At 40.8% G+C, this 22,571-nt stretch overlaps 1 protein-coding gene across 1 annotated transcript in view; it reads right to left on the minus strand.

Moving 5' to 3' along the window:
- Positions 1-22,571, minus strand: part of nlgn3a (neuroligin 3a) — a 232,842-nt gene that overhangs the window by 170,315 nt on the left and 39,956 nt on the right. Inside the window, exons 2-3 of the mRNA XM_070552687.1 lie at positions 5,112-5,822; positions 4,000-4,059 (exon numbers count right to left, since the gene is read on the minus strand). Of these exons, the coding sequence (XP_070408788.1) occupies positions 4,000-4,059; positions 5,112-5,580 (529 nt within the window). The 5' untranslated portion in view covers positions 5,581-5,822. The remainder of the gene's footprint in view (positions 1-3,999; positions 4,060-5,111; positions 5,823-22,571) is intronic.

Consider the following 22,571-nt stretch of genomic DNA (forward strand, 5'->3'; position numbering starts at 1 on the left):
TGCTGATGCCATTGACTCATCTGTAGGTCTGGAGTTTATTCAGAAATATTAATCCATACAGCAAAGTTGCAAATTCAATGAAAATAAAAGTTAGATTCACAGTCACACCAGAAACAGAAATAATTTGTTCAGCTGTGTTTGCACCTTTCCAACCACTTGCAAGAAATGTTCAGCTAACATTTTTGATTTTCACTTTTTTTAAAATTATTTCTTGCAGATAAACTGTATGATCAAAGCAAACAAGCCCTAGTCTATTATGCAAGTCAACTATTGCATTGTGTGCATCAAAACAAAACAGTACAGCCTATGTGACTGTTTTTCATATGTCTGTCCCTCTTTGTCCTAATTAGAGCTGCACAAATCATTACCAATATATGGTAATAACACGGTAATAGAATGTAGCAAACATAAACTGGATCACAAATGGTCACTTCTCCCTACAGCCAGCACAGATGGCTGTTGTGAGTGTTGTGAAGACATAATGTGGGATTACTGCAGCTGATATCGCCACTGTAAAAATTCAATATGAATATCAATGTAGCCCTCATACTGAGGACAGCCACAGTGAGGGTTGCTGGTTTGATTCTTGCCTCCTCCATTGCATTGCTAAGCCCAAAATTCACTTTAAATTCAATTAAACAAATCAATCTCAGTGGGGTTTTCTTGAGTAAACAGTTAAAGACAAAACTTGAGCTACAATGGTTGAAAGAGGATAAAAAAAGAAAAGGAAAACAAAAGTTTTTGGCCAGACTTAAGCCTGGGGCACACTGGAGACAGACGCGCCGCGAAATCGCCGCAGTTTTGAGAAGTTCAAGTGGTCACATAGGACACGCCGTGCCACTGAGTGCTTTATGGAAATTCGTGCATTAGTCCCAACATCACGCGTGACTTGAGATCAGGAAGCGGAAAGTGACTCTTGTTTTTATGTGATCAGACTTGCCCTCGTATTTTGTGAGACTCTAATTCATTAAAAAAGGGTGAGTACTAGGGGTGCAATGGTACGCTAAAATCATATTCGGTTCAGGTCAGTGTTCTGAAGGGCTCGGTTTGATGAAGTTTAGGTATAATATTATATTATACTTATTTATTTATTTAATTTCTGAAGCGGCTCCTATAATGAGCAGAACCAGATGTCACCACAGGCTGCTGATCTAGCATGATGTCTTTAATAATTTCCCAGGTTATTTCTGTAGCTATGAGTGTCACGCTCATACAGACAGGTGTTGCGTTTGACTGTTGATGCTTCATGTTTTTATTTCTGCAGCAAGCCTTAAAAACTCACCTGACACCGCCCAGAGTTTCTTCGTTAAAACTCGTATTAAATGACAAGCTTCCTCCTCACTGTATTTTTCATTGTAGGATGAACACTTTACATAGATTGTTCCAGGCAAAAAGCTCAGCAGACGTGCTTGTTTAGATTTTTGCCGCTGCTTTACTGCAGTGTGAGAGAAGGGGGGGAGGGGTGAGGCAAAGCTCCGTTCAGCGTCTCTACAGGCTCCACAGTAGCAGCGACTGCCAGCTGGTTTGATCTGCTCTGAAAGGCGTTGATCAGAATTTGCAGATCCCATTTTTAAACGGAGGTCAGACACACGCAGCCATCATGCGTCACTCAATACAGTGTTTGTGCCGAAACTGGCCATGGAACTTTATTCTCTGCACTTAAATCACGCAAATAAAATTTCACTATTTAATGGAAAAAATAAACCAAAACGGTACACAAGTGGACCGAACAGAATAGGCCGAACCGAAACGGTTCAACACTCATGTGAACCCTTACATCCCTGGTAAGTATGCTATTTATTAAAATGTTTTAAGATCAATTATCAAAACTACAGCTGAGTTTGTGCCGTAAAGCTATTCCGTGTCGTAACGTCTTCAGTGTTGTAAACAGGTACTTGAAATAGAACTGGCGCCAGCCCGGGCGCTTGTGGTGCACGGCGCAATGCTTCCCATGTAGCCACTCTCATTAACTATAATGGCTTCTATTTAACCTTCTGATGCATAATGGTCACTACAGTGGACTCAGAATTGTTATTTATTTGTTTTTGCTACTAAGCACAGCTGTTGAAGACTTTATTGCATTTGAGCCCCTCCATTTGGACTTCAGTAAGCCAAGCCAACATATTTCATGCTCAGAATGCATGCTGTCCACTGAGGTGGACATGTAATAAATTATTTGTAAATTATAAAATTTTACAAAAAATGTTTGTTGAAATTTGTTTCATTCACACCTAAAGACGAATGAAAAAAATTGTTAAAAATATCATATTTGAAGATTTCATAATTCATGCATCAAAGGGTTAAAATGACGCCGCGGCGTGGGTGCAGCACAGACGCGTCTGTCTCCGGTGTGCTCTAGGCTTTAGACTGCCTTTTATTTTTGTTTCAATGAGTTGCTAATATCACCTGTTGGTGTGGCATGTGGTAACAACTATAATAGATGCTTTCTTAGGAAAACATGTTTGATCCACCCATAAGGAGCAGGTTTGGTGGTTCAGTTTCTTGCCTGAGGATATTTGGAAACATGGCCCACTGGGGCTTGTGACCAAACCACTCACCTTCCACTCAGTGGCTTACCTCCTGAGCCATGGTCTCCCATTAACTCAACCCTTTGTCTTGGAATTTCTCCTTATAAATTCTATCTAATTCAATTATTTCCTAACACTGATCCAAAACATCTGAGGAGTTGTGTATATTTTTTCCTTTAATTTGCCACCTTTATGCATGTACACACACACACACACACACACACACGCACGCACGCGCGCACACACACACACACACAGCAAAAATGCAGTTCTATAAAACAGTTATAACAAAGGAAATAAAATTATGACAAATAATTCAACAAATAAGCACCATTTTTTATAAATTCAACTTAAATTAAATGACTTGAAATTACAGGCTTTACAGGAACAAATGAACTATGCAGCTACCTCCACATAATAATACATTAAAATTCTGGCATATAAAATTGATAAACCATTTTCTCATTACCAAACACATGGAAGATAATTGAAAAATTCTGACTGGAAGGGGATTATTAAATGGATATTTCTGCGTTTATTCCACATCTGGGACTAATTCAGAAGCAGAAGTGCCTGCAGGGCCAGACCGTCTCTAACAAAATTGGTTTACCAAAGCAAAATGAACGGTTAAGTTTGAAAAGTCAGGCTAGTAGTTGCGTCAGTGGAAATGAGCAGCAAAGGTCTTCCAGTTGAACGTGATTTTTTATGTGGGCCAGAATTAGCTCAGAAACATCATCTTAAGGCTACAATCGCCTCAAGGCACAAACAGAAAATTATCCTTCTTTGGTTGATTTACCAGAGATATATTAGCAGTTGCTAATGAATTCAGGCTTCGAAGAAAGATGCTGTAAAAACAAACCAAAGCAGCCAATAAGAAAAACTGTGAAAGATTTTTAGAGAGACAGGAAGCCCTCCTTGTTTGAATCAGTGGTTAAGGTTTTGGCACATTCAGGTTTGTATTCTAGTCTCTCAGTGAACAGTGCCTGCCTTAATGCTTTCAAAGCAAACGGAAACTTCAATAAAGCACTTTGCATACTAAGTCAAATCGTATGTTCAAATCAGCACTGATGCTTCTGACTTAATCAACAGTTGTGTTGGACTAAACACATTTTACATCCTAACAACAGAGCAACATCCGTTTTATACCACTTATCAACAATCTCTGTTAGAAAAGAATCAATGTCCTTTATTTAGGGACCATACTGGCCCAGACATTCACATGAAAGCACTACAGGACACACACACACACACACACACACACACACACACACACACACACACACACGCACATATGCACCAATCACTTACTCAGCCCTCACACTTATGTCAAAGTTGAGCTGAGTCACAACGCACACGTTCATCCCAGTTAGCACTTTGATTTTTGACTTGGTAGATGGTGATATTGACGTCTTTGGAGGTAAGCACCCATCACTTTCATTTTCTTCCCTTTCGCAGCTTTGTTTTTACATACCTCCTTTTCTACATATTTTCTTGTTGGGTTTCCTCGCACATTCCTTGGATATTCTTTTGACTGTAAAATGAATGGGAAAACTACAAAATAACAGCGAGCTCTGGAACAGATCCCATGTGACATGCAACAGCTGAGACTGACTCAGACCCTCCCCTTTTATTCTCTCCCCCTTTTCCTCCTCCTCCTCCTCCCTCCCAGCCCTCCCAGGCTTCATCAACAACAAGAACAACAGAGAACCTGTCCAAAAAAAGTGTCTGGGGTGTTTTGCTGCAGAAATATTCTGAAATGGTGGAATGAATTTGCTGCACCTTGGGACACAAGAAGCCCATATTCACATGCACTTCTATCTAAGACCCATTAAGGCCACACAGAGGGCGGAGAGGGAGAATTTACCAACGTTTCTCAGCCCTCATTTTGATAAAAGGAAGTGTTTTCTTTGCCCATTTGAGTTTCAGAGCACTTAACATTTTGAGTCCATTTTCCTGTGTGGTTCTCCTTTAAGTGGTCAGTAATGGAGGGCATTTTCTGAGTCAATATCCAAAACTTTTAAGATGGCCAACTTTTTGTAGAGTTCAATGTTTCCTTCTTTTGCACAAACACCATCTCTTGGGCTGAACTTTGAGACATGGAAAGGAGAGTAAAAGGTCTTACATAGATCAGGCTGATGCCACGGGCCTCTCGTGTACCTGACAGAATATTTCACCAACCCTGCAGGAGATCATTCACTTATGAGGCAGGCTACTACTGGTAAAATCCCCAGAACAGTCAAGACAGTGAAGGTAGGAAGGTGCATCAAGTATTTCCAATTTTGTCTCTTGCATGGTTTAGAATTCATTTTTGTTTTGTTTTAAGTCATATTGAGAAGTCATTAAGTTTGCAAAAGAGGAACTTCTAACATTGGCATGGAAGGGGAGAGTTGATGAAAAGACTACTTTGAAAGATCTAGTCGAGATGAAAGGCTGAGATGATGGACACGGACACAGCATGCGCCAGACAACATGTCATGCTCCGCTCAAGAAATAAAAAGTGACACAAAGTTTCAGAGAAAGGACAGAAGGAGTGGGAAGCAGAGAAGAAGAAGAAGGTTCTGGTTTCATACTCGACACACTCACCATCCTCGGTTGGTACGTAGATGTTTAGATAAAGACAGTCTTCGTGTTGATCCTGTATGTATGTGGTAACTATATCCAGGTTAAAGGTGAACCATATGGGCATCATGATCTCTGGCACAGCGTTGTGAATATTTTGAGGGCAGACAGGAGCAAAGTGAGTGGCGTTCTTGGTCCCAGACCAGGAAGAAGGAGACTCCGGGGGCATGAAGCGTTTCTCTCCCACTGGGGGAGCCGCATATGGGACTCCTAGGTACTGGTCGACCGGCCCCAGAATCTCACTAGGCAGGGGTACCCTTACTCCTCTGAGTTTTCCATACTGTGTGTTCACAGTGGGGTGGTAGTTCTGAGCTCTCACAGCCATGAAGCACCAGGTGAAGCTTAAAACCCACAGAGACACACCCAAATTGGCGCATTTGTGGACGTGCCAGTTCTGCAAGGGGAAACGATTTCTCCTCGGGAAAAACCACATGATCCCTTTGAGCAAAAACAATTGCAGGTGACCAACATACAAGCTGGGGCGTGCCCTTCAGCGAACACACAGGCTTGCTGCTAAGCCCTGTTCTCCAGCTTCCAGAGGGACAGTCATCAGCTGTGATACCGGGGCCCACCAGCTTATAAACGACGAGAAACTGCCACAGAAACACTGGTCCTCTCTGCAGCCGGGTCCTCACTCACCGTCCTCTCTCCACTCCTCAGATCTTCTACCCAGTGCTGTGGGAAGAAAACATAACAAGAACAAGAAAATTAGTGATAGTTCTTTGACAACCCTCCATTTTTAGGCAGTCATCTTTATTGACTCCTTTTGTGTGGTGACATAAAACGCCTCACATAAACATGCCAGAGCTTGTAGTGTTATCATCAATCCATATTACAATTAACTCTTGGGGCAGCTTGTCAACATGTGTCAAATAATGCTAATAGGACAACTGAAATGAGAACGGCCATGATTGTCAGCAGGTAATTATTCTTACGTTTACACGCTGGTATTTATGCTATCCGTGAAGGAACAGGGATATTTAGCAGAAAAGCAGTGCTTAAACCCAGAAGCCATAAAAAAACACAATGACGTCATAAAAAAAAGAAATGTCCTGTTTAATGTGATGGAAGACATTTCCTTAAATTTCCCTTTGCTGTGGAAACGGGCATACTGGAACTTTGATTGATCTTTCCTTCTCTGCTCCTAGAAGCTTAGGAAGAAGAGGAAAGGGGAGGAAGAGGAGGAGTGTATCTGCAGGCAGCACAGGTGACTTCACTGTACAGTAAATGCTAATCAACAGTCCCCTGGTGCACTAGTGGTGTCAGGGACAACACCTCCCTATACTGCCTGATCAATTTTCAATTTCTGTGGCTTAAGGTCCCCCTCAGACGAATGCGCCTACCGCCGCGTTTACTCTACTAACCACGGAGAAGAAAAGCCAGCATTTAGAGGAGGATATTGCATTCCAAAATGACTGTGTAAATGATTTATTATGTATCAACAGCCGTTGGAGAGCCCCCAACCTGTGAGAGAAAGCAATCCCGATGTTCCTGGAGGTGCTGTTATCACATGGCAGCTATTCTGATCTGCTACAGCCATGCAATGGCAGATTACCTGCCGGTGGAATGTACCTGCTTAGCAGTACATGAAAGTCCCCATTTCCATTACAATACACGTGTACATTTTGTTGTTCCAGTATGTGTGTGGTGGACAATACAGCTTTGAGACCCCAACACAAGCAGCACCTGCTATGTTATAATACATGAAAAGTCATCCACATCCAATCTGGGGAATAAAAAGGCATGAATCGCTGGGGGGCAAAGGGTTGACAAAGGCTTCAAAATGCTGGAGAAGCCATACTGACAAAATGTCTTCCCAGCACAGAGGGATCCCTGCAGCAGAGCAAAAAATAAAGACCTTACAGAGTACACATGCATGTCCTCGCCTCTAAAAGTATTAAGAACAGAAGCAACAACAGTATTTATTTGATGGAAATGTTGATACAACTGTTGAATATCCCAACACAACCCTGGGACTTGGGTGGAAACAAGTACTTAGTAGTTTGATTCAATAAATTCCTCCAGTCGTTTTTTAATGATTCAAGGCTTTGGAAATGCACGCACCATGGACCTTAACACATTTTAATAGAGCACAACGTGGTGATCTAGGTGCTATGGAGGAAAACAGAGAAACCAGTCAAAAAGAAAAAAAAAGACAAAAACCACAGTAAAAGGCAGAAACCGTGCAAAGTTTGGGGTTAAGCATGAACCTATGACACTTAGGCTAATGCTAAAGCTAGCAAGTAGGGTTGCAGGGATTACCTGGTTAGACTGTTAACTACGATTTTGAATGCTGTGGTTAACCCTCCATAAAGAAGTTTCCAACACCGCAAATAAAAAAGACAACAGCACGACTCGCAAGGACCAAAACAAAAGTGAAACTGGAACAAATGCACACAGCAGATGTAGAACCAGCAACAACAACCACGGGGACTGCTCCGTTTCGACCGATTTTGATTCCCAAGAAATCTAAAATTCCTTCTGCTAAAAGGAGAAAGCCCCATTCCGCAACTTTTACACCTTAAATAATGTTTTGCTGAAAAGTTTTGGCTGCGTACTATCATCTGTTATGTTGATTATGATCAGAGCTGTGATAGTGTTATGGGGTCCACCTGAAGTACTGACTGCGTATTGCTTTACAGCAATATCATAGACATAGACCCCCATAGACATTAATATATAAATGCCCAATCAGGCGTTGGATAGTGTAACAGCTTTGCCGCCATTTTGGATGGGTCTCACTCTCCAAAGCAGTGACTGTAGAAAAGTCCAAACTCAACTCAGAGTTAGCAATTTGTGTCTGATTTAGCAAAAAGGCTTTATAAAATGTATTTTTAGTTGGTTAGCGCCTTCATTAGTAGAAATGAATGCACTTGGGGTGAATGGGGATCTAAAATGATGGGGTCTAAGAAATGGGACCATATTAGCCCCGTGCTGGCAAAGCTTCATTGGCTTCTTGTTTCCTATAGAGCACAGTATAAAGTTATTTTATTTGTTCATCAGTTTTTTCAGGGCAGTGCCCCTCCGTACCTTGGGGATCTGTTAAAAAGACATGTACCCTCAAGGTCATTGTGCTCTGCAGATCAGTTCCTGCTAACTGTTTATCGCTCCAGGTCTAGGATATGTGGGAATAGGGCAATTTCTGTTTTAGCACTGTCCATCTGGAACAAGTTACCTCATTAATTTGTCTCCATCCTTGGCTGATTTTAACCCTCTCAGGCTCAAAATAAGTTTTGATTAAAGGACGAACAACTAAGTCCTTCAGGGATACTTCTGAGTTAAGAAATGCATGAGCATTTCGTTGCCTCTCCCGACTCCAACCAGGCATATCAACCTAGATAGCTTTGCTCCTGTTTCTTTGCATGAGTTAACCAAACTAGTTAACTCTATGACGACCTCTGTATGCCCTCTCAACATCTTACCCTCATCTTTGTTTAAAAGTGCTTTTCAGACCATCGGTCCCAGCGTGCTCTCCATTATTAATGCTTCTCTGGTTTCTGGTCAGGTCCCTGCTTACTTTAGGAATGCTGTTATCCACCCGCTTCTTAAAAAACCGAGTCTTGATGCCTCTCTCCATAGCAGCTTCAGACCCATCTCTAAACCTCTGTTCATCTCCAAAATCTTGGAAAAGGTTGTGGTTAAACAACTCACAGCTGATCTTGATGAACATGACATCTATGGTAGCTTCCAGTCAGGTTTTTGTAGAGCTCATTCTACTGGAACAGCTCTTCTTAGGGTCTCTAATGACCTTCTGACTCACAGTGATGCAGGGGACTGTTCTGTTCTGGTTCTGCTGGACCTGACTGCAGCCTTTGACACTGTTGACCATCACCTGCTACTGGAGAGGCTGAGAGACGGGGTAGGCCTATCAGGAACTGCTCTGGAGTGGTTCTCCTCTTATCTTCCTGAGTGCTCATTTTCTGTGGCCGTCTCCAAGTTTAGGTCCTCCACCACCTCCATTACCCATGGTGTCCCACAAGGTTCTGTGCTGGGGCCTCTGCTCTTCCTCCTCTATCTGCTTCCTCTTCAGCACATCCTGAGCTCCTTCAAAGGAATCTCCTACCATCTTTATGCAGATGGCATCCAACCAGTGCTGGACTGACCATAGGGCTTAGCGGGCAACTGCCCGCTGGGCCGACCCTTTCATCTTTTATGGGCCGGTGTCTGTTTTTTTTTTTTTTTTCCTGGCCTCTAGTTGTTGCGGACAACTTGTCCGCGCCGCCCCACGCGATGCCTCGTAAAAGTTGGTGGATTGGCCAATTGGTAATAATACACTCTGGGCTGGACCAATAGCCAGAGGTCTGATGCACCCGCCAGTTGTTTGTGAATCTCAGTAAACAGACAGACGAGCTTAACAAAATGGAGAACAAAAAACGGAAAGCAGGAGCGGAGAAAATTCGACTAAAAAAGAAACTGGCCCTTCAGGCTGATGCTGGCACATGTGTTAAAATCTCACAGTTGTTTGGTAGTGAAGGTTCAAGTAAAATCAATTTAGGAAGTGATGGAGCCTCAGCCCAGCGACAGGTTGGAGAAGAAAAGAGGGAGGAGGAGGAGAAACCCGAGCCGGTGTTGTGCCATAAATTGACTCGCTGTCAAAAAATGATTAGCCACCGCGGGATCGCGCACGGTTAGGTAATTGCATTTCTAGACAAAATTCCCCAGGATTTCGCCCTAAAACTCAGCATATCTAGCAATATGGACATTCAGAAAGCAAAGATAACCTCTTCCGGTACTTAAACAGATGTTTATCGCGGATATTAGTGTGGCAGTGTTTGTGGCACCCTGCGCGGGAGCACGAGGACGTGCTTGTGGAAAGAGGGAGGAAGATGTGGCAGTGTGAGCATCCACAATGTCCCGATTGATCATGCGCCCTGGCTACTTAGCCAAAGAGATGTTCCTTTGGCTGACTGGTTAGAGCGTATGACTCTAACCCGGGGGTCTGGGGATCGAATCCCGCCCGGGTACTCGTTTCTGCACCTTGCCACATTAGTTTTTCCAGTTCGGAAGTTGTTTTAAGTGTTGCTATTTGTCTTAAACGTTCACAATGAGGATATATTAATCCTTTTTGCAATATTTGCGATTGAAAGATGGTTTGTGCCACAAACTTTGTGGTAAGAACTGGCTTTCTTTATGTTACAGCCTTGATACAAAAAAAAAATAAACAATGTAAAATGGCACCCTGTATTGAATGTAAACGTTGTATAAATGTAAATAAACAATTCTCCAGCGATTTAATTTTTTCCCCTTCCTTTCTTTAGTCCACTTGACATGGAGCCACAGTTAACTAGTTTGGGGCACATTTTTACTTGAAAAAAAGTATTTAAAATGATCAAGCTTTGGCTTTAATGACACTGTGTAGGTTACTATCTATACATTACGTTGCTCTATTTAAAAGTAACAAGATAAAAGCTCTTCAGCACATAAAATTAAGATTGTCACTTGCCAAATAGACTACACCCTCCCGTTTACCTATAAGAAATGCCTCAAAATATCTTTAAATTCTTTATTGATGATTTAATTGTAGACAAATAAAATGGCATTTTACTTGCCAAAAAGTGAATGAATCGCTAAGATTTTCATGGAGGCTAAAATTGACCAAATAAGGGTTTTATGTATTATCTGTTGATGTTACTGTACTCATACTGCCAACTGTGTCATCAAAAACACCCCAAAAATGGCAAAAAAAAAAAAAAAAGAAAAGATAATTTCCCTTGCCAAAAATTGATTACAGTGTCCTGGTCACCTGTAAAGGGTTACATTTACCTAAATATTACTTTATTTATTATCTCTTGATGTTATTAGTGCCATCACAGGATGCCGGGTGTCTTTCACATTCATAAACACCTCAAAAATGGCAACAAATGATCATTTCCCTTGCCAAAAATTGATTACAGTGTCCTGGTCACGTGTAAAGGGTTAAATTGACCTAAATATTACCTTATTTATTATCTCTTGATGTTATTAGTGCCATCACAGGATGCTGGGTGTCTTCCACATTCATAAACGCAGAGTCCTGGTCACCCATAAAGGCTTAAATTGGCATAATTATTACTTCATTTATTATGATGCTGGGTGTGTTCCACAATCATATTCGAATAAACGTGAAAATATTCTGTCCGAATATCTGTTTCTTGTTATAAATATAACAGCTAGAAGGATTTACAGTTAAAATAGGAGAAAGACGTGAATCCCCAGGAGGAGTCGTAACACCACTTGCCGCATGCACATAAGTGAACAAAACAAAGCAGCATGGAGACACTCCGTCTCCAACCACCTCTCAGGCAGCAGCCTGCACTCCCAAGTTCTACACATCACCAGAACATAACCAACCGCAACACAATAAAAGCAGTGTTATACAAAATGGAAGGCCTGTAGTGTTTATTCTCTTACAGTAACAACTTATCAATTTTTTGGAGGAATTTATTTGAGAATTTTTTGGTTTTTATTAATTGTGCAATAGAAAAGTAATCGCTAGATTAATCATCTAAATAGTCATTAGAATAGTCGACTATTCGATAAAATAATCGTCAGAATAATCATTTTAAAAATAATCAGTTACCCCCAACCCTACTTTTTAGAATACCAGGATAGGAAGGATGGTGTAGGTTTACGTTTATTAGATTGATACATAAATACTACCAATAAGAAAGTGTACGTTGGCGTGTGTCAGAAACAGCGTAAGGCTTAATGTCTTTTCCAAAAAAAAACTGGTGATGGGCCGGTCTCCATTCAAAATGCCCAGGCTGAATTTTTGTCCCAATCCAGCCCTGCATCCAACTGTACATCTCCTTTAAGCCCCATGAGATGTCTAAGCTGCAGCTGTTACACACCTGCTTAGACTCTATTAAAACCTGGATGGCTGGGAGCTTTCTTCAGCTGAATGAAGATAAGACTGAGATCCTCACTTGTGCCCCAGACAAGCTGGTTCCCAAAGTCAGAGACTCCCTTGGTCAGCTTGCTTCTCACACCAAACCTTCCGACAGGAATCTTGGCATGACCTTTGACCCAGCTCTCACCCTGGATTCTCATGTCAGTTCTCTTGTTCGCTCTTCCTTCTTCCATCTCAGGAATATTGCTAAGCTGGGTCCCATTCTGTCTCACTCTGAACTTGAGACAGTTATCCACACCTTCATCTCCTCACACTTAGACTACTGTACCTATCTTTTCACGTGTCTGAGCAGAACCTCCCTGAACCGTCTACAGGTGGTTCAGAATGCCTGTGCTCGGCTTCAGACCAAGTCCTCCAAACACACCCACATCACCTTGCTTCTCCTCCAGCTTCACTGGCTGCCAGTCAACTTCAGGGTTCATTTCAAGATCCTGGTTCTGGTCTATAGGGCCTTACATGGGCAAGCACCATCTTACATGGGTGATCTTCTTAGTCCCTACACCCCCAGCAGGTCCCTGAGGTCCAGTGATCAAAGCCTACTGGTTGTGCAACTCACCAGGCTAAAGACCAAAGGTGACAGATCATTTGCTGCTGTGGCCCCCAGACTCTGGAACTCTCTCCCCCTGAGCCTGAGATCAGTGGACTCAGTGAACTCCTTTAAAAAGCAGCTGAAGACTCACTTGTTCAAGCTGCCTTTTGTGTGACCTTCTTCACCACTTCCTCTTTATTCTGCTCTCCCCACCTATTCCACCTTCCTCAGGATCAACTATTCACACTTTCTTATTCACTTTCTCTCTTTCTTAACACAAGACAACCCGATAGAGCACGTGCAAAGACCAGAGTTATTATTGGGCTGCTGGAGAGCTCTACTTGAAAGAACAGCATGTACTACGCGTTCTGACTAAACAGTGCTGCTAATGAATAGGTAAGTAATAAATTATTTCACCTGGGTTTTTGTGTTGGGTCGGGCATAAAGTTGTTATTCAGTCCTGATAAAACTTTTTTCAATGCTGAAATGCCATTTAATGTGTTTGGGCACACAAGTTGGAAAACAGCCAGTAAACATGCCTCTTATGCGTGATAGACAGATTTGATGTTACGACAGTGACGTTACGCAGCAAGCCTTGAGAGGGCGACGAGAGCATAAATCTGCAAAGTTCAGGAATGCGTCCTTAACAGTAATATTAGAAAAATCCTTTAAACAAGGATTCATTTAGTAATGCTCTACGATCACCCTGTATTTTTCTATACCAATGTATTAGGGCAAGCCATTTTAACATTTATTTAACACCTCTTTGAAATTCCAGTTCTATAAAGCATTAATGTAATTTATCTTTGTCCAACTAATATTTTTATAAGTCAGATATGAAAATAAAGATATGGAGAGGTAGAAAGTATATTTCAGGATTTTTATACCAACAACTGCACTAGTACACTGTAAGATGGAATTGCAATAGTTTGATAAAAGAATTAAGTAGCCACTACATAAAAACTCTATAGGTTCATACAACCTTATTTTTCTGAGTAGTTTCAATGATTTTTTTTTTTAATTTTAATTAATCAGTAGTCGAAAACATTGATGACTTTAGGACATTTCACTCAAATAATTTGCGTAAACAGTGACGTCACTACGCACGTACGTGCACACGTACATACACCACCTGTTTCTTCACGAGAGCTGGTTGAAACAGTCATCTTGGATTGCTTGCTTCAAGTTTGGATGCCCGCTCAGTACTCCGAAAAACTTTTTCAACGGTAATTTATGAAGAGAAATACAATTATTCTTGGGTGAAAGAATTTTTTCTGTACCATTTTTTGTTCATTGTTGGATAGACAAAGACGTGCTGTGGCTTGTTTGGACTTCGGAGTGGATTCAGCCAACAACGCTCTGCTGCGTTTGTCGCCATTGCTGCATTTAAGGAGCTCTTTGGTCAGTTTTATTTTTTATGAAAAGCATATTTCTGCCTTGTCGTCATAAACAGGGTCCGAAATTAAATTTTTTACTCACCGGCCAAGTTTGCTGGTAGATGATGAAAATCTACCGGCCAAGCATATTTTTTACCGGCCAAAATTCTAAATGATTTAGATCTACCTAAAGCATGTTATTCTATATTATGTTGATTCCAAACAAAGTGGCAAAATAATTAAAACATCAATTAATAAGGAAAACAACTCTTTTGTCATTTTGACTATTTATTTATTTATTTTTAGAGATGTTTTTATGAACTCTTTCATTGAAATCTAGTCAGACTCCTTGTTTTCTCTGTCCATGAAGTCTGGCCTCCTGCTTCTGACACTGTCTTTGTGCCAAAGCATTACAGTCTCATTTGGGTCATAGTCCTTGATCTCTGGAGAACACAGCTGCACCATGAGAATATCTGAAAGTGTGTCAGGGCTAGGGTTGTCATGGTAACCGATGTAGCAGTAAACCCCGGTTAAAAAGTTGACAACAATAATAACTGTCTTGTTTAAAAATATATATATATTATCTCAATGGATTACCGTGGCTGCGGTGTAGGCGCGATGACCCTTACCAACCACCGTATACCGGCGGCACATGCGCACTTTGTTGTTTACGACCAAAACTTTCTTTAAGCTAAAGCTGAAATAATGGCCAAAGGAGGAGACGGCAGCACTCGGGACATTTATTATCCCTCAAAGAAGACAAAGTCGGAAGTATGGGCATTTATTGGATATTTGAAGAATGCCGAGGGACAGTTGTCTGTGAAAGGCAGCAACGCTACGTGGCCATCATAATGTAGCCATTGTCTCACGACTCCGCCATCTCCAGTTCGCCACTTTTCACAAAATCTTCTGGTTGCCACTGGTCCTGGTGGTTATTCTTCCAGTTCGACGAGTTTTCTTTTGGAAGGCTGGCTGACTCCAGTTAAAAACCGCCACATTTCACCGCTACTTTTAACACGAAGCTAACTGCTAACTTGATAAACTGATTGAATGGGATAGGCGGAAATGACGTTGGATGTGGCGCTCACGTTTCGCGTACGATTGTGTACGGTGCATGCAGGCGGGAGGAGTATCAGACATCCGTGGAAGATGACTGATAAACATAACTAATTTGGTGCAAACATTTACTCGCCAGGTGGCAGGTAGAGCTGCGGTGGCGAGTGTTAATTTCGGACCCTGGTCATAAATAAGCAATTGTTGTAGAATAAAATATGAAAAGTTATTCAATACTGAAACGTATATGGAACAAAGCACCGCCTTTCTGAATTACTGAGAAATTGGGGGAGAGGCGGAGTAAAATCTGCCTGCCTGTAAAGGCGTGAATTCCTCTGCTGTCTGTTCAAACTCGACCAACTGAGTCCTGAATTCTGTCTACATTGTTTAGCGGTATGAACAGCAGATGGATGGAAAAGGGACATGTTACAGCTCTTCTAACTTCAGTTAAAATTCCTCCGTAGTTTATCTCATTAATTCAGATAAACGAGTGACTACATTACACCTTGGTAATAATCTCTGCACCATGTGTGTCCCATTTTGGCCGGGAATCTCCTGTATTTGACCCCGCTTTCCTGTATTTTAATATCATAAAAAATTCCTCTGCTTCTGAACTAAACTGAGAAGTACGAGAGCAGTGCTGTGGTGGCAGCGCCTAGAATTGGAGCAACAATATGGGCTTACACATTAGCGTCGGCACCAGAATTAGGTTTCACACAAAGGTCAGATTTGCGTTTTTGATGCCGAGACAATTCTTTTTCTCAGACCTTCTCCCCAGCGGTCAGACTGGGACCGAGGCGACACTGGATTGATTGGCCGGCTGAAATGACGCCTCCGATCGGCGACAAGAATGAGCCAGTGGATGTGTCCTGCATGTGCGATTCATTTTCATGCTGGATGCTGTTGAGTAAACTTCTGTCTGTAGCACAGAGCTACCGATCCGGAGAATGGGAGAAATGAATAGCTTTGTGTGTGTGTGTGTGTGTGTGTGTGTGTGTGTGTGTGTGCGCGCGCGTGTGTGTGTGTGTACTCCTATTCTCTGCATCAGAGCTCTTGCCTTGGCAAACAGACTCAGGGGAGAAATCAGTGTGTGCATGTGTTTGTGTGTGTGCGCGCACGCGCGCACCTGTTCTCGGCATCGCAGCTCTTGCCCTGGCAAGCAGACAGCTGCTCAAGGGAGAAATTTGTGTGTGTGCATGTGTGTATGTGGCACAAGATTACGAGGACACACACAGCAAATTAATACAATAATGTGGTTCTGAGTCTCCAAAAGCAACAGAGCTCATGTCCGCCTTTTGTTTACCTTATGGAGTGGAGTTTCCCGCGCATATTGAGCGCCGCCCACATATGGAACACAAAAGCATTCAAAATTAATTAAATAAATAAGACATTATGAAATAAATATCTATATGAAGAAATACTAGACAACCATGTAATCTGACAATGAAATGGTGAAATAACAGAATGTTATGTAAAATCTAAGCTCAATATTATGACATTTTTTTCATTCTTTTAAAATGTCTATTAATATAATGTTTTTTCAAGGCATTTTTTCAAAATAACCCAAATTAATATTGAGCCATTTTTATTTCATTCATTCAGTTTTTATTACATAACATCTTTTTAACAAAGACGGCTTTTACTTCATAATAGTGTTTTTCCCCATGGCTGATTTATTTCATAATGAGACTTTACAGCAGAATGTCTCAGTCCGTCAGTCAACACTAACGGGGTGGAGCCAGTGTGTCAGTGACTGCTAATTCAGTCAGACAAAAGCAATCACTCACAAATTATCGAACCAAATGTTGCAAAAATGTCATCCAAACAACTCAAAATATTGTCTACTGACAAACTATTCAACTCTATTTGATTCGCCAAAGAAAACAGAGCTAAACTAAGTTCAGGCAATGCCACCATCTTTCATGACCATTGACCTAGGAAGGTGTTACAGAGAAATACCTTAAACTGTCCGGTCATATACGGTGAGCAGAAATCCAGGAAAACCAAACGATGTTGAAGGATTAACCAATGGTGTTGCAGGCCACACCTACTGGCTTGACTGACGGACTGAGACATTCTGCTGTAAAGTCTCATTATGAAATAAATCTGCCATGGGAAAAAACACTATTATGAAATAAAAGCTGTCTTCGTTAAAAAGACGTTAAGTAATAAAAACTGAATGAAATAAATAAAAATGGCTCAATGTTAATTTGCATTATTATGAAATAATTACTTTTGAAAGAAACATTATATTAATAAAGACATTTTAAAGAAGAATGAAAAATATTTCATAATATTGATCTTAGATTTTACATAACATTCTGTTTTGTCATCATTTCATTGTCAGATTACATGGTTGTCTAGTATTTCTTCATGTAGATATTTATTTCATAATGTCTTATTTATTTATTGAATTTTGAATACTTTTGAGTTCCATAACCACGGGCTCGGGGATTTTCGCATTCTTGAGAAGTCCCTCGGATTTATGTGAACACTACACCAGCCCAAACTCACGCCATCCAGCCCAACCAAACGCCAACCGTGCCGACGCTAATGTGTAAGCGCCAATAGATGCACATGATAAAGGGAAATTCGCTCAAAAACTAACTAGAAGACATGCAAATCTATGGGAAACGGGACAGCACGTTTGTGTTGCTCCAGTGGAGCTGGACGGGCCACAAAGGTATGCGTGATTATTGCAGTGAGCGGACAGGTGAAAACGTGCTGGAATTGACTGACATAAGTTGGAAATGTCCGGCAAAAATGTTAAAATGCCATTTTAAAAATATCTTAACATTTGAATTAATATCGTGTGCGTCAGACCTGAAGTGTTTATCTTTAAAATGTGTTTAAGTACTTCATATTTAAAATGGCTAAAGAGAATAGAGAATGGCTGCAGATAATTAAATCAAAATTAAAACGTTCATTTCAGTAAGTCTTAAGCAGAATACAATTCATGAGAAAAAAAAATTGAGACCTCACACAGGCCCATATGGATCTGTTTCCTTTCTGCTCCAGAAAAATTTGCTTTTTTACTATGATGTGCTCTGTTATGCATTCTTATGTGTTAAATAAATTAATGATTATGGGTAATAATGTGATGCCATTAGCAAATGTTCGAGAAATAATAGCTAGATCAGCTGTTTTTTCTATACAGTGTTTGATCACTATAGAGCCAAGCCATGTCAAGTGTCATTAAATTATTACAACTTTTTTCTCTCTCTTTTTTAGGCTGAAGCTGAAACTCCTGGCTGATGAACAACAGTTCCGTTTTGGTGTGTTGATAGGGAAGAAACATTTTTATAGCACTTCAACAGCTACTTTAATACAGAACACAATTAAATGCAAAAACAATTGTGATGGCTTTTTAGTGCAAACTTTGCAACCTTATCTTTGAAAAACAGATAAAGGTGTTTGAACATTATTAGTTACATCATAGCAATGTTTCCTCAGTCAGTCCTTTGCCATGCCCATATGATTTTTGTCTCTGTACATTTCAGTCACTGAATGCTTTAAAAATTCATCTAACACGGATACATTCTAAGAAAGTTGTGCAACTTGAAACTCAAAGTGTAGCATTTCTTTGTCCCCTTTGCGGATTAAATGCACCATTCAATGATAAAACATCTCCTTAGTCACTTAAGGACTCATCTAAAATGGCACGAGACAGTAAATTGTCCTTTCAAAAATTGTCCCTACCTTACTAATGTGTATTCTTCCTTCAATACTCATAGAAGTAGGTGTCATCCTGATGGTGATATTTCAGAATTTAAGTGTGAAATTATCCTTCAAGAAACTGTCAGCCATCATTTACAGAGTGATGCTGAATGTGAAGATGCTGGTCCTTCAAACTATGACTGTGAACTTGGAAGTCCTTCCTCTTAATCTTCCTGAGTCCACTCATGACAGTGGGGAACTGCAAACTCAGTTGAGAAACAACCTGGCTTCCCTTTTCTTGAAATTGTCCAGTGTTCTTTATGTGTCAGAAACAGCTATAGAGACTATCATTGATGACTTGTTACATATATTCTCGTGTTCAAAACCTCTTCTGTGAGACGGCATTGCCGACATTCTGCACCAGCATAGTCAGCCTGTGACTGATGGCGTACGAAATGAGTTGGTAGATGCTGTCATGAGCACAAATGTTTTTGTTAATGCATCTACAGCAGGTTCAGAGTTATCCACTGCTAAACGCAGGAAAACCTATGTGAGGAGCTATTACCCTCTAGTAATGCCTGTCCAGTACACACTAGATTCTAGTGGTCCCACAGTAGTAGTATTGCAGATGCTCCAGTCTTTGTTCAGAAATACAGACATTCTTGATAAAATTAAAGAGGCTAAACAATCACTACCATGTGTATACATGTCTTATGAGGATGGGACATATTTCAGAAAGAACCAGTTTCTGTCAGTAACAGGAGAGCTGAGATTGCCTTTGATTATGTATGTCGATGACATAGAGCTAGCCAATCCTTTAGGCACAGCTAGAAAGATCCACAAACTCACTGCGGTATATTGGTTACTTGCTAATCTACCAAGTCAGTACAGGTCCAGCCTTCACGTTATACAGCTAGCTTTGCTGTGCAGTTTCTGACCTGCAGAGGCATGGGTATGAAAGTGTACTCTCCCCTTTGTTGAAAGATTTACAAATTCTGGAGCAGGAAGGCCTCTTTATTGAGACCCTTGGTGAGTGCATCAAGGGTTCTGTGCTTTGTGTGACAGCTGAGAATTTGGCTGCTCATGGTCTTGCTGGCTTTGTCCAGTCATTCAGAGCACATTTTTGCAGATTCTGTTGTTGTACTGCAAATCAGATGCAAACCACTGATGTTTCTGAAGGCAAATTCATTATGAGAACAATAGAGTCCCATGATCTTCTTGTGGAAAACATTGTACATGGAGACGACATGACCACCAAAGCAGTGATGTAGCGTGATGACTTGTCCATTTCTGACCTAAAAGACCCTGCTCTGTTTTGCTCTGCTCAAAGCAAAACCAGAAGTTTCTGACAAGAACTAATCTGCATGACATATGGCTCAAGGTTTCATGAGGTAGAACTCATTCTCAGTGATGGGGATGTTTCTTATGAGAGAACAGGAAAGGTTCTCAAGTTGTCTAAACTGTTTCTTCCTTTCCAGCTCAGGAGAAGAATGAAGACAAAGGACTCTTTCTTTTTAATAAATCAGAAGAACTCTATTTTTAATAAGCTAATCAAACAAAGTGTTAGTCCAATAATAAAATGTGAACCAATCTCTGAAATGACAATGTTATGATCAGTAGTTTTTAATAAGTAATATAACTTTAAACTAGCTCCACTAGACATTCTCATCCACGTAAGGCTAAGTCACATGACACATTTCCTTTTTCTGATCCAATCAGAATCTTCCAGATCTGACGCGAGGCGTAGTTTTGCTGGTGCTTGGTAAATCTGTCTTTTTTTGATTCGACCGTAAATCAAAACATCCAAATTATAAAACTATGCCCATGTCATCTTAACTTCAGTTCAAAGCGTTCTAGAGAAGTTGTCAGAGTGGCCAATCCTTAACTTTCCTCTTCAGCCGAAAGAACCTAACAACAAGCTGGATTAAATCTGTTGCATGTTCCACCTGCTACAATGGTTCCTTTCAGAATAAAAGCTGAACCATCACGACCCCCTTTTTGGGTCTTGCTAGATGACAATAAACTGTCGTGACCTGGAAGTATCTCAAGACTGGTCTGGTCGGCAACCGCTGCTTTTCCTACCTTCAGTTCCAGAGAAAGTCAGTCTGGACCCCGACATTCCTGATCTAATGGGGACTCCCGCAAAGGGTACGTAGGCCGGCAGAATGGCATCTCAATGTGTGTTATAAATCTCCAAACCAAAGCTTAGAGCAAAACATCATCTTCACTCCCATCAGAACTAATCGTTTCTCTGGATTTGCTGGTTCTGAACAACATTTCACACATACACCATCCTAAGTCTTACTTCACCTTAGTTACATCATACGGTTAGTGTTTAAAGTTAGTCTAGTTTAAATTTGTTTAGTAATAAATCTTTAAACTTTTAAAACTTGACTCTCTTTCTTTTGTCTCTGAGTTAATACGAAGTGGTTACATAATCCCTGCAATAAAAATTTCCAATCTTCCGGTTTAAATTATCCAAAGATCCATAAGATTGATTTCATGTTTCCTATGGAATCTCACATTTTATGGTTCATTAAATAATATGTAAATTTAATCATTACACCATGCAGGTATGAAAGACGATTGTTCTATCAGGAAGGTGTTGCAGTACTTTAATCCATTTACTGGTTTCCCACCCAATATACTCCATGATCTTTTTGAAGGGATCGTGCCTGTGGAGCTGGCACTGTGCATTACTGAAATTATTTGGCGAAAATAGTTTTCTTTGGAATACCTGAATACAAAAATACGAACATTTCCATATCAGCACTCAGACAGACTTGACAGGCCCCAACCGATCCCCAAAAACTTTGCATCCAAACAAAGCATTGGAGAAATGGGCATGAAAATTCCACCTTGTTGTTATTATTGCCACTAATGGTGGGAAACAAAGTACCAGAGCGAGATGAAGTTTGGGATACAGTGATGGATCTGAAAGAAGTAGTACAACTTATATTGTCTCCATCTTTTACAGATGAATCTATTCAGTACATGCAAACCAACATACAGGAACATAGACAGAGCCTTAAAACTACAGTACAGTATGTTTCCTAATTTTAAACTCAAACCATCATTACATTGAGCACTACCCTGAGCGAACAAGGTGCTTCAGTCCTTTGATTCACTTATGGACCATGCAATTTGAGGGGAACCATCGTTTTTTTCAAAGGAGTGATACAATATACGAAGAACTTCAAGAATGTTTTGAAAACTCTTGCAACCAGGCATCAGCATATGATGGCATATCACCTCAATGCACCCTTGTTTTTCAAACCCCAAGCACAAGCTTCAAGTGCCACTTCTGTCCAAGTTGCAACTTTGTCTCAAGTAGCACAAGACTTTATAAAGACCAAAACAGACAGCCAGAGCATATATACCACACATAAGGTGTCCCTAAATGGAACAATCAATCAATCAATCAATCAATCAATCAATCAATCAATCAATCAAAGCTTTATTTATAAAGCGCCTTCCGCAACCCTGTCAGGAAGCCCAAAGCGCTGAACATGGTACAGTTGTATGTAAATATATTGAATAAATCAACAATAAAAGAAATTCAAATTACAAAATACAAATTACAAAATACAAAATGGAAATTACAAGATAGATGAAACATTCTGGTAAAGGACAAATGTGTGAAACACATTTGGATTGAGTGGATGGATTGAGTGTACCAATGAAAACTGTGGAATGGATTCAAAATAAAAGAGGGCCAAAATCAAACATGTTCTGGAAACGCCAAGCGGAGGAGGTGTTTTTTTTAGGTGATTCTTAAAGACTGTCAGAGAAGGGGACAGCCTAACTGAGGGTGGCAACTGGTTCCAGAGTGACGGTGCTAGGACTGAGAAAGCCCGGTCCCCACGGGTACGACACCTAGACCGTGGGACAGCGAGCAGGCCTTGGTCAGAGGAGCGCAG

Source organism: Nothobranchius furzeri, chromosome 1, assembly GCF_043380555.1.
Source record: "Nothobranchius furzeri strain GRZ-AD chromosome 1, NfurGRZ-RIMD1, whole genome shotgun sequence".
NCBI classification, from domain to species: Eukaryota; Metazoa; Chordata; class Actinopteri; order Cyprinodontiformes; family Nothobranchiidae; genus Nothobranchius; species Nothobranchius furzeri.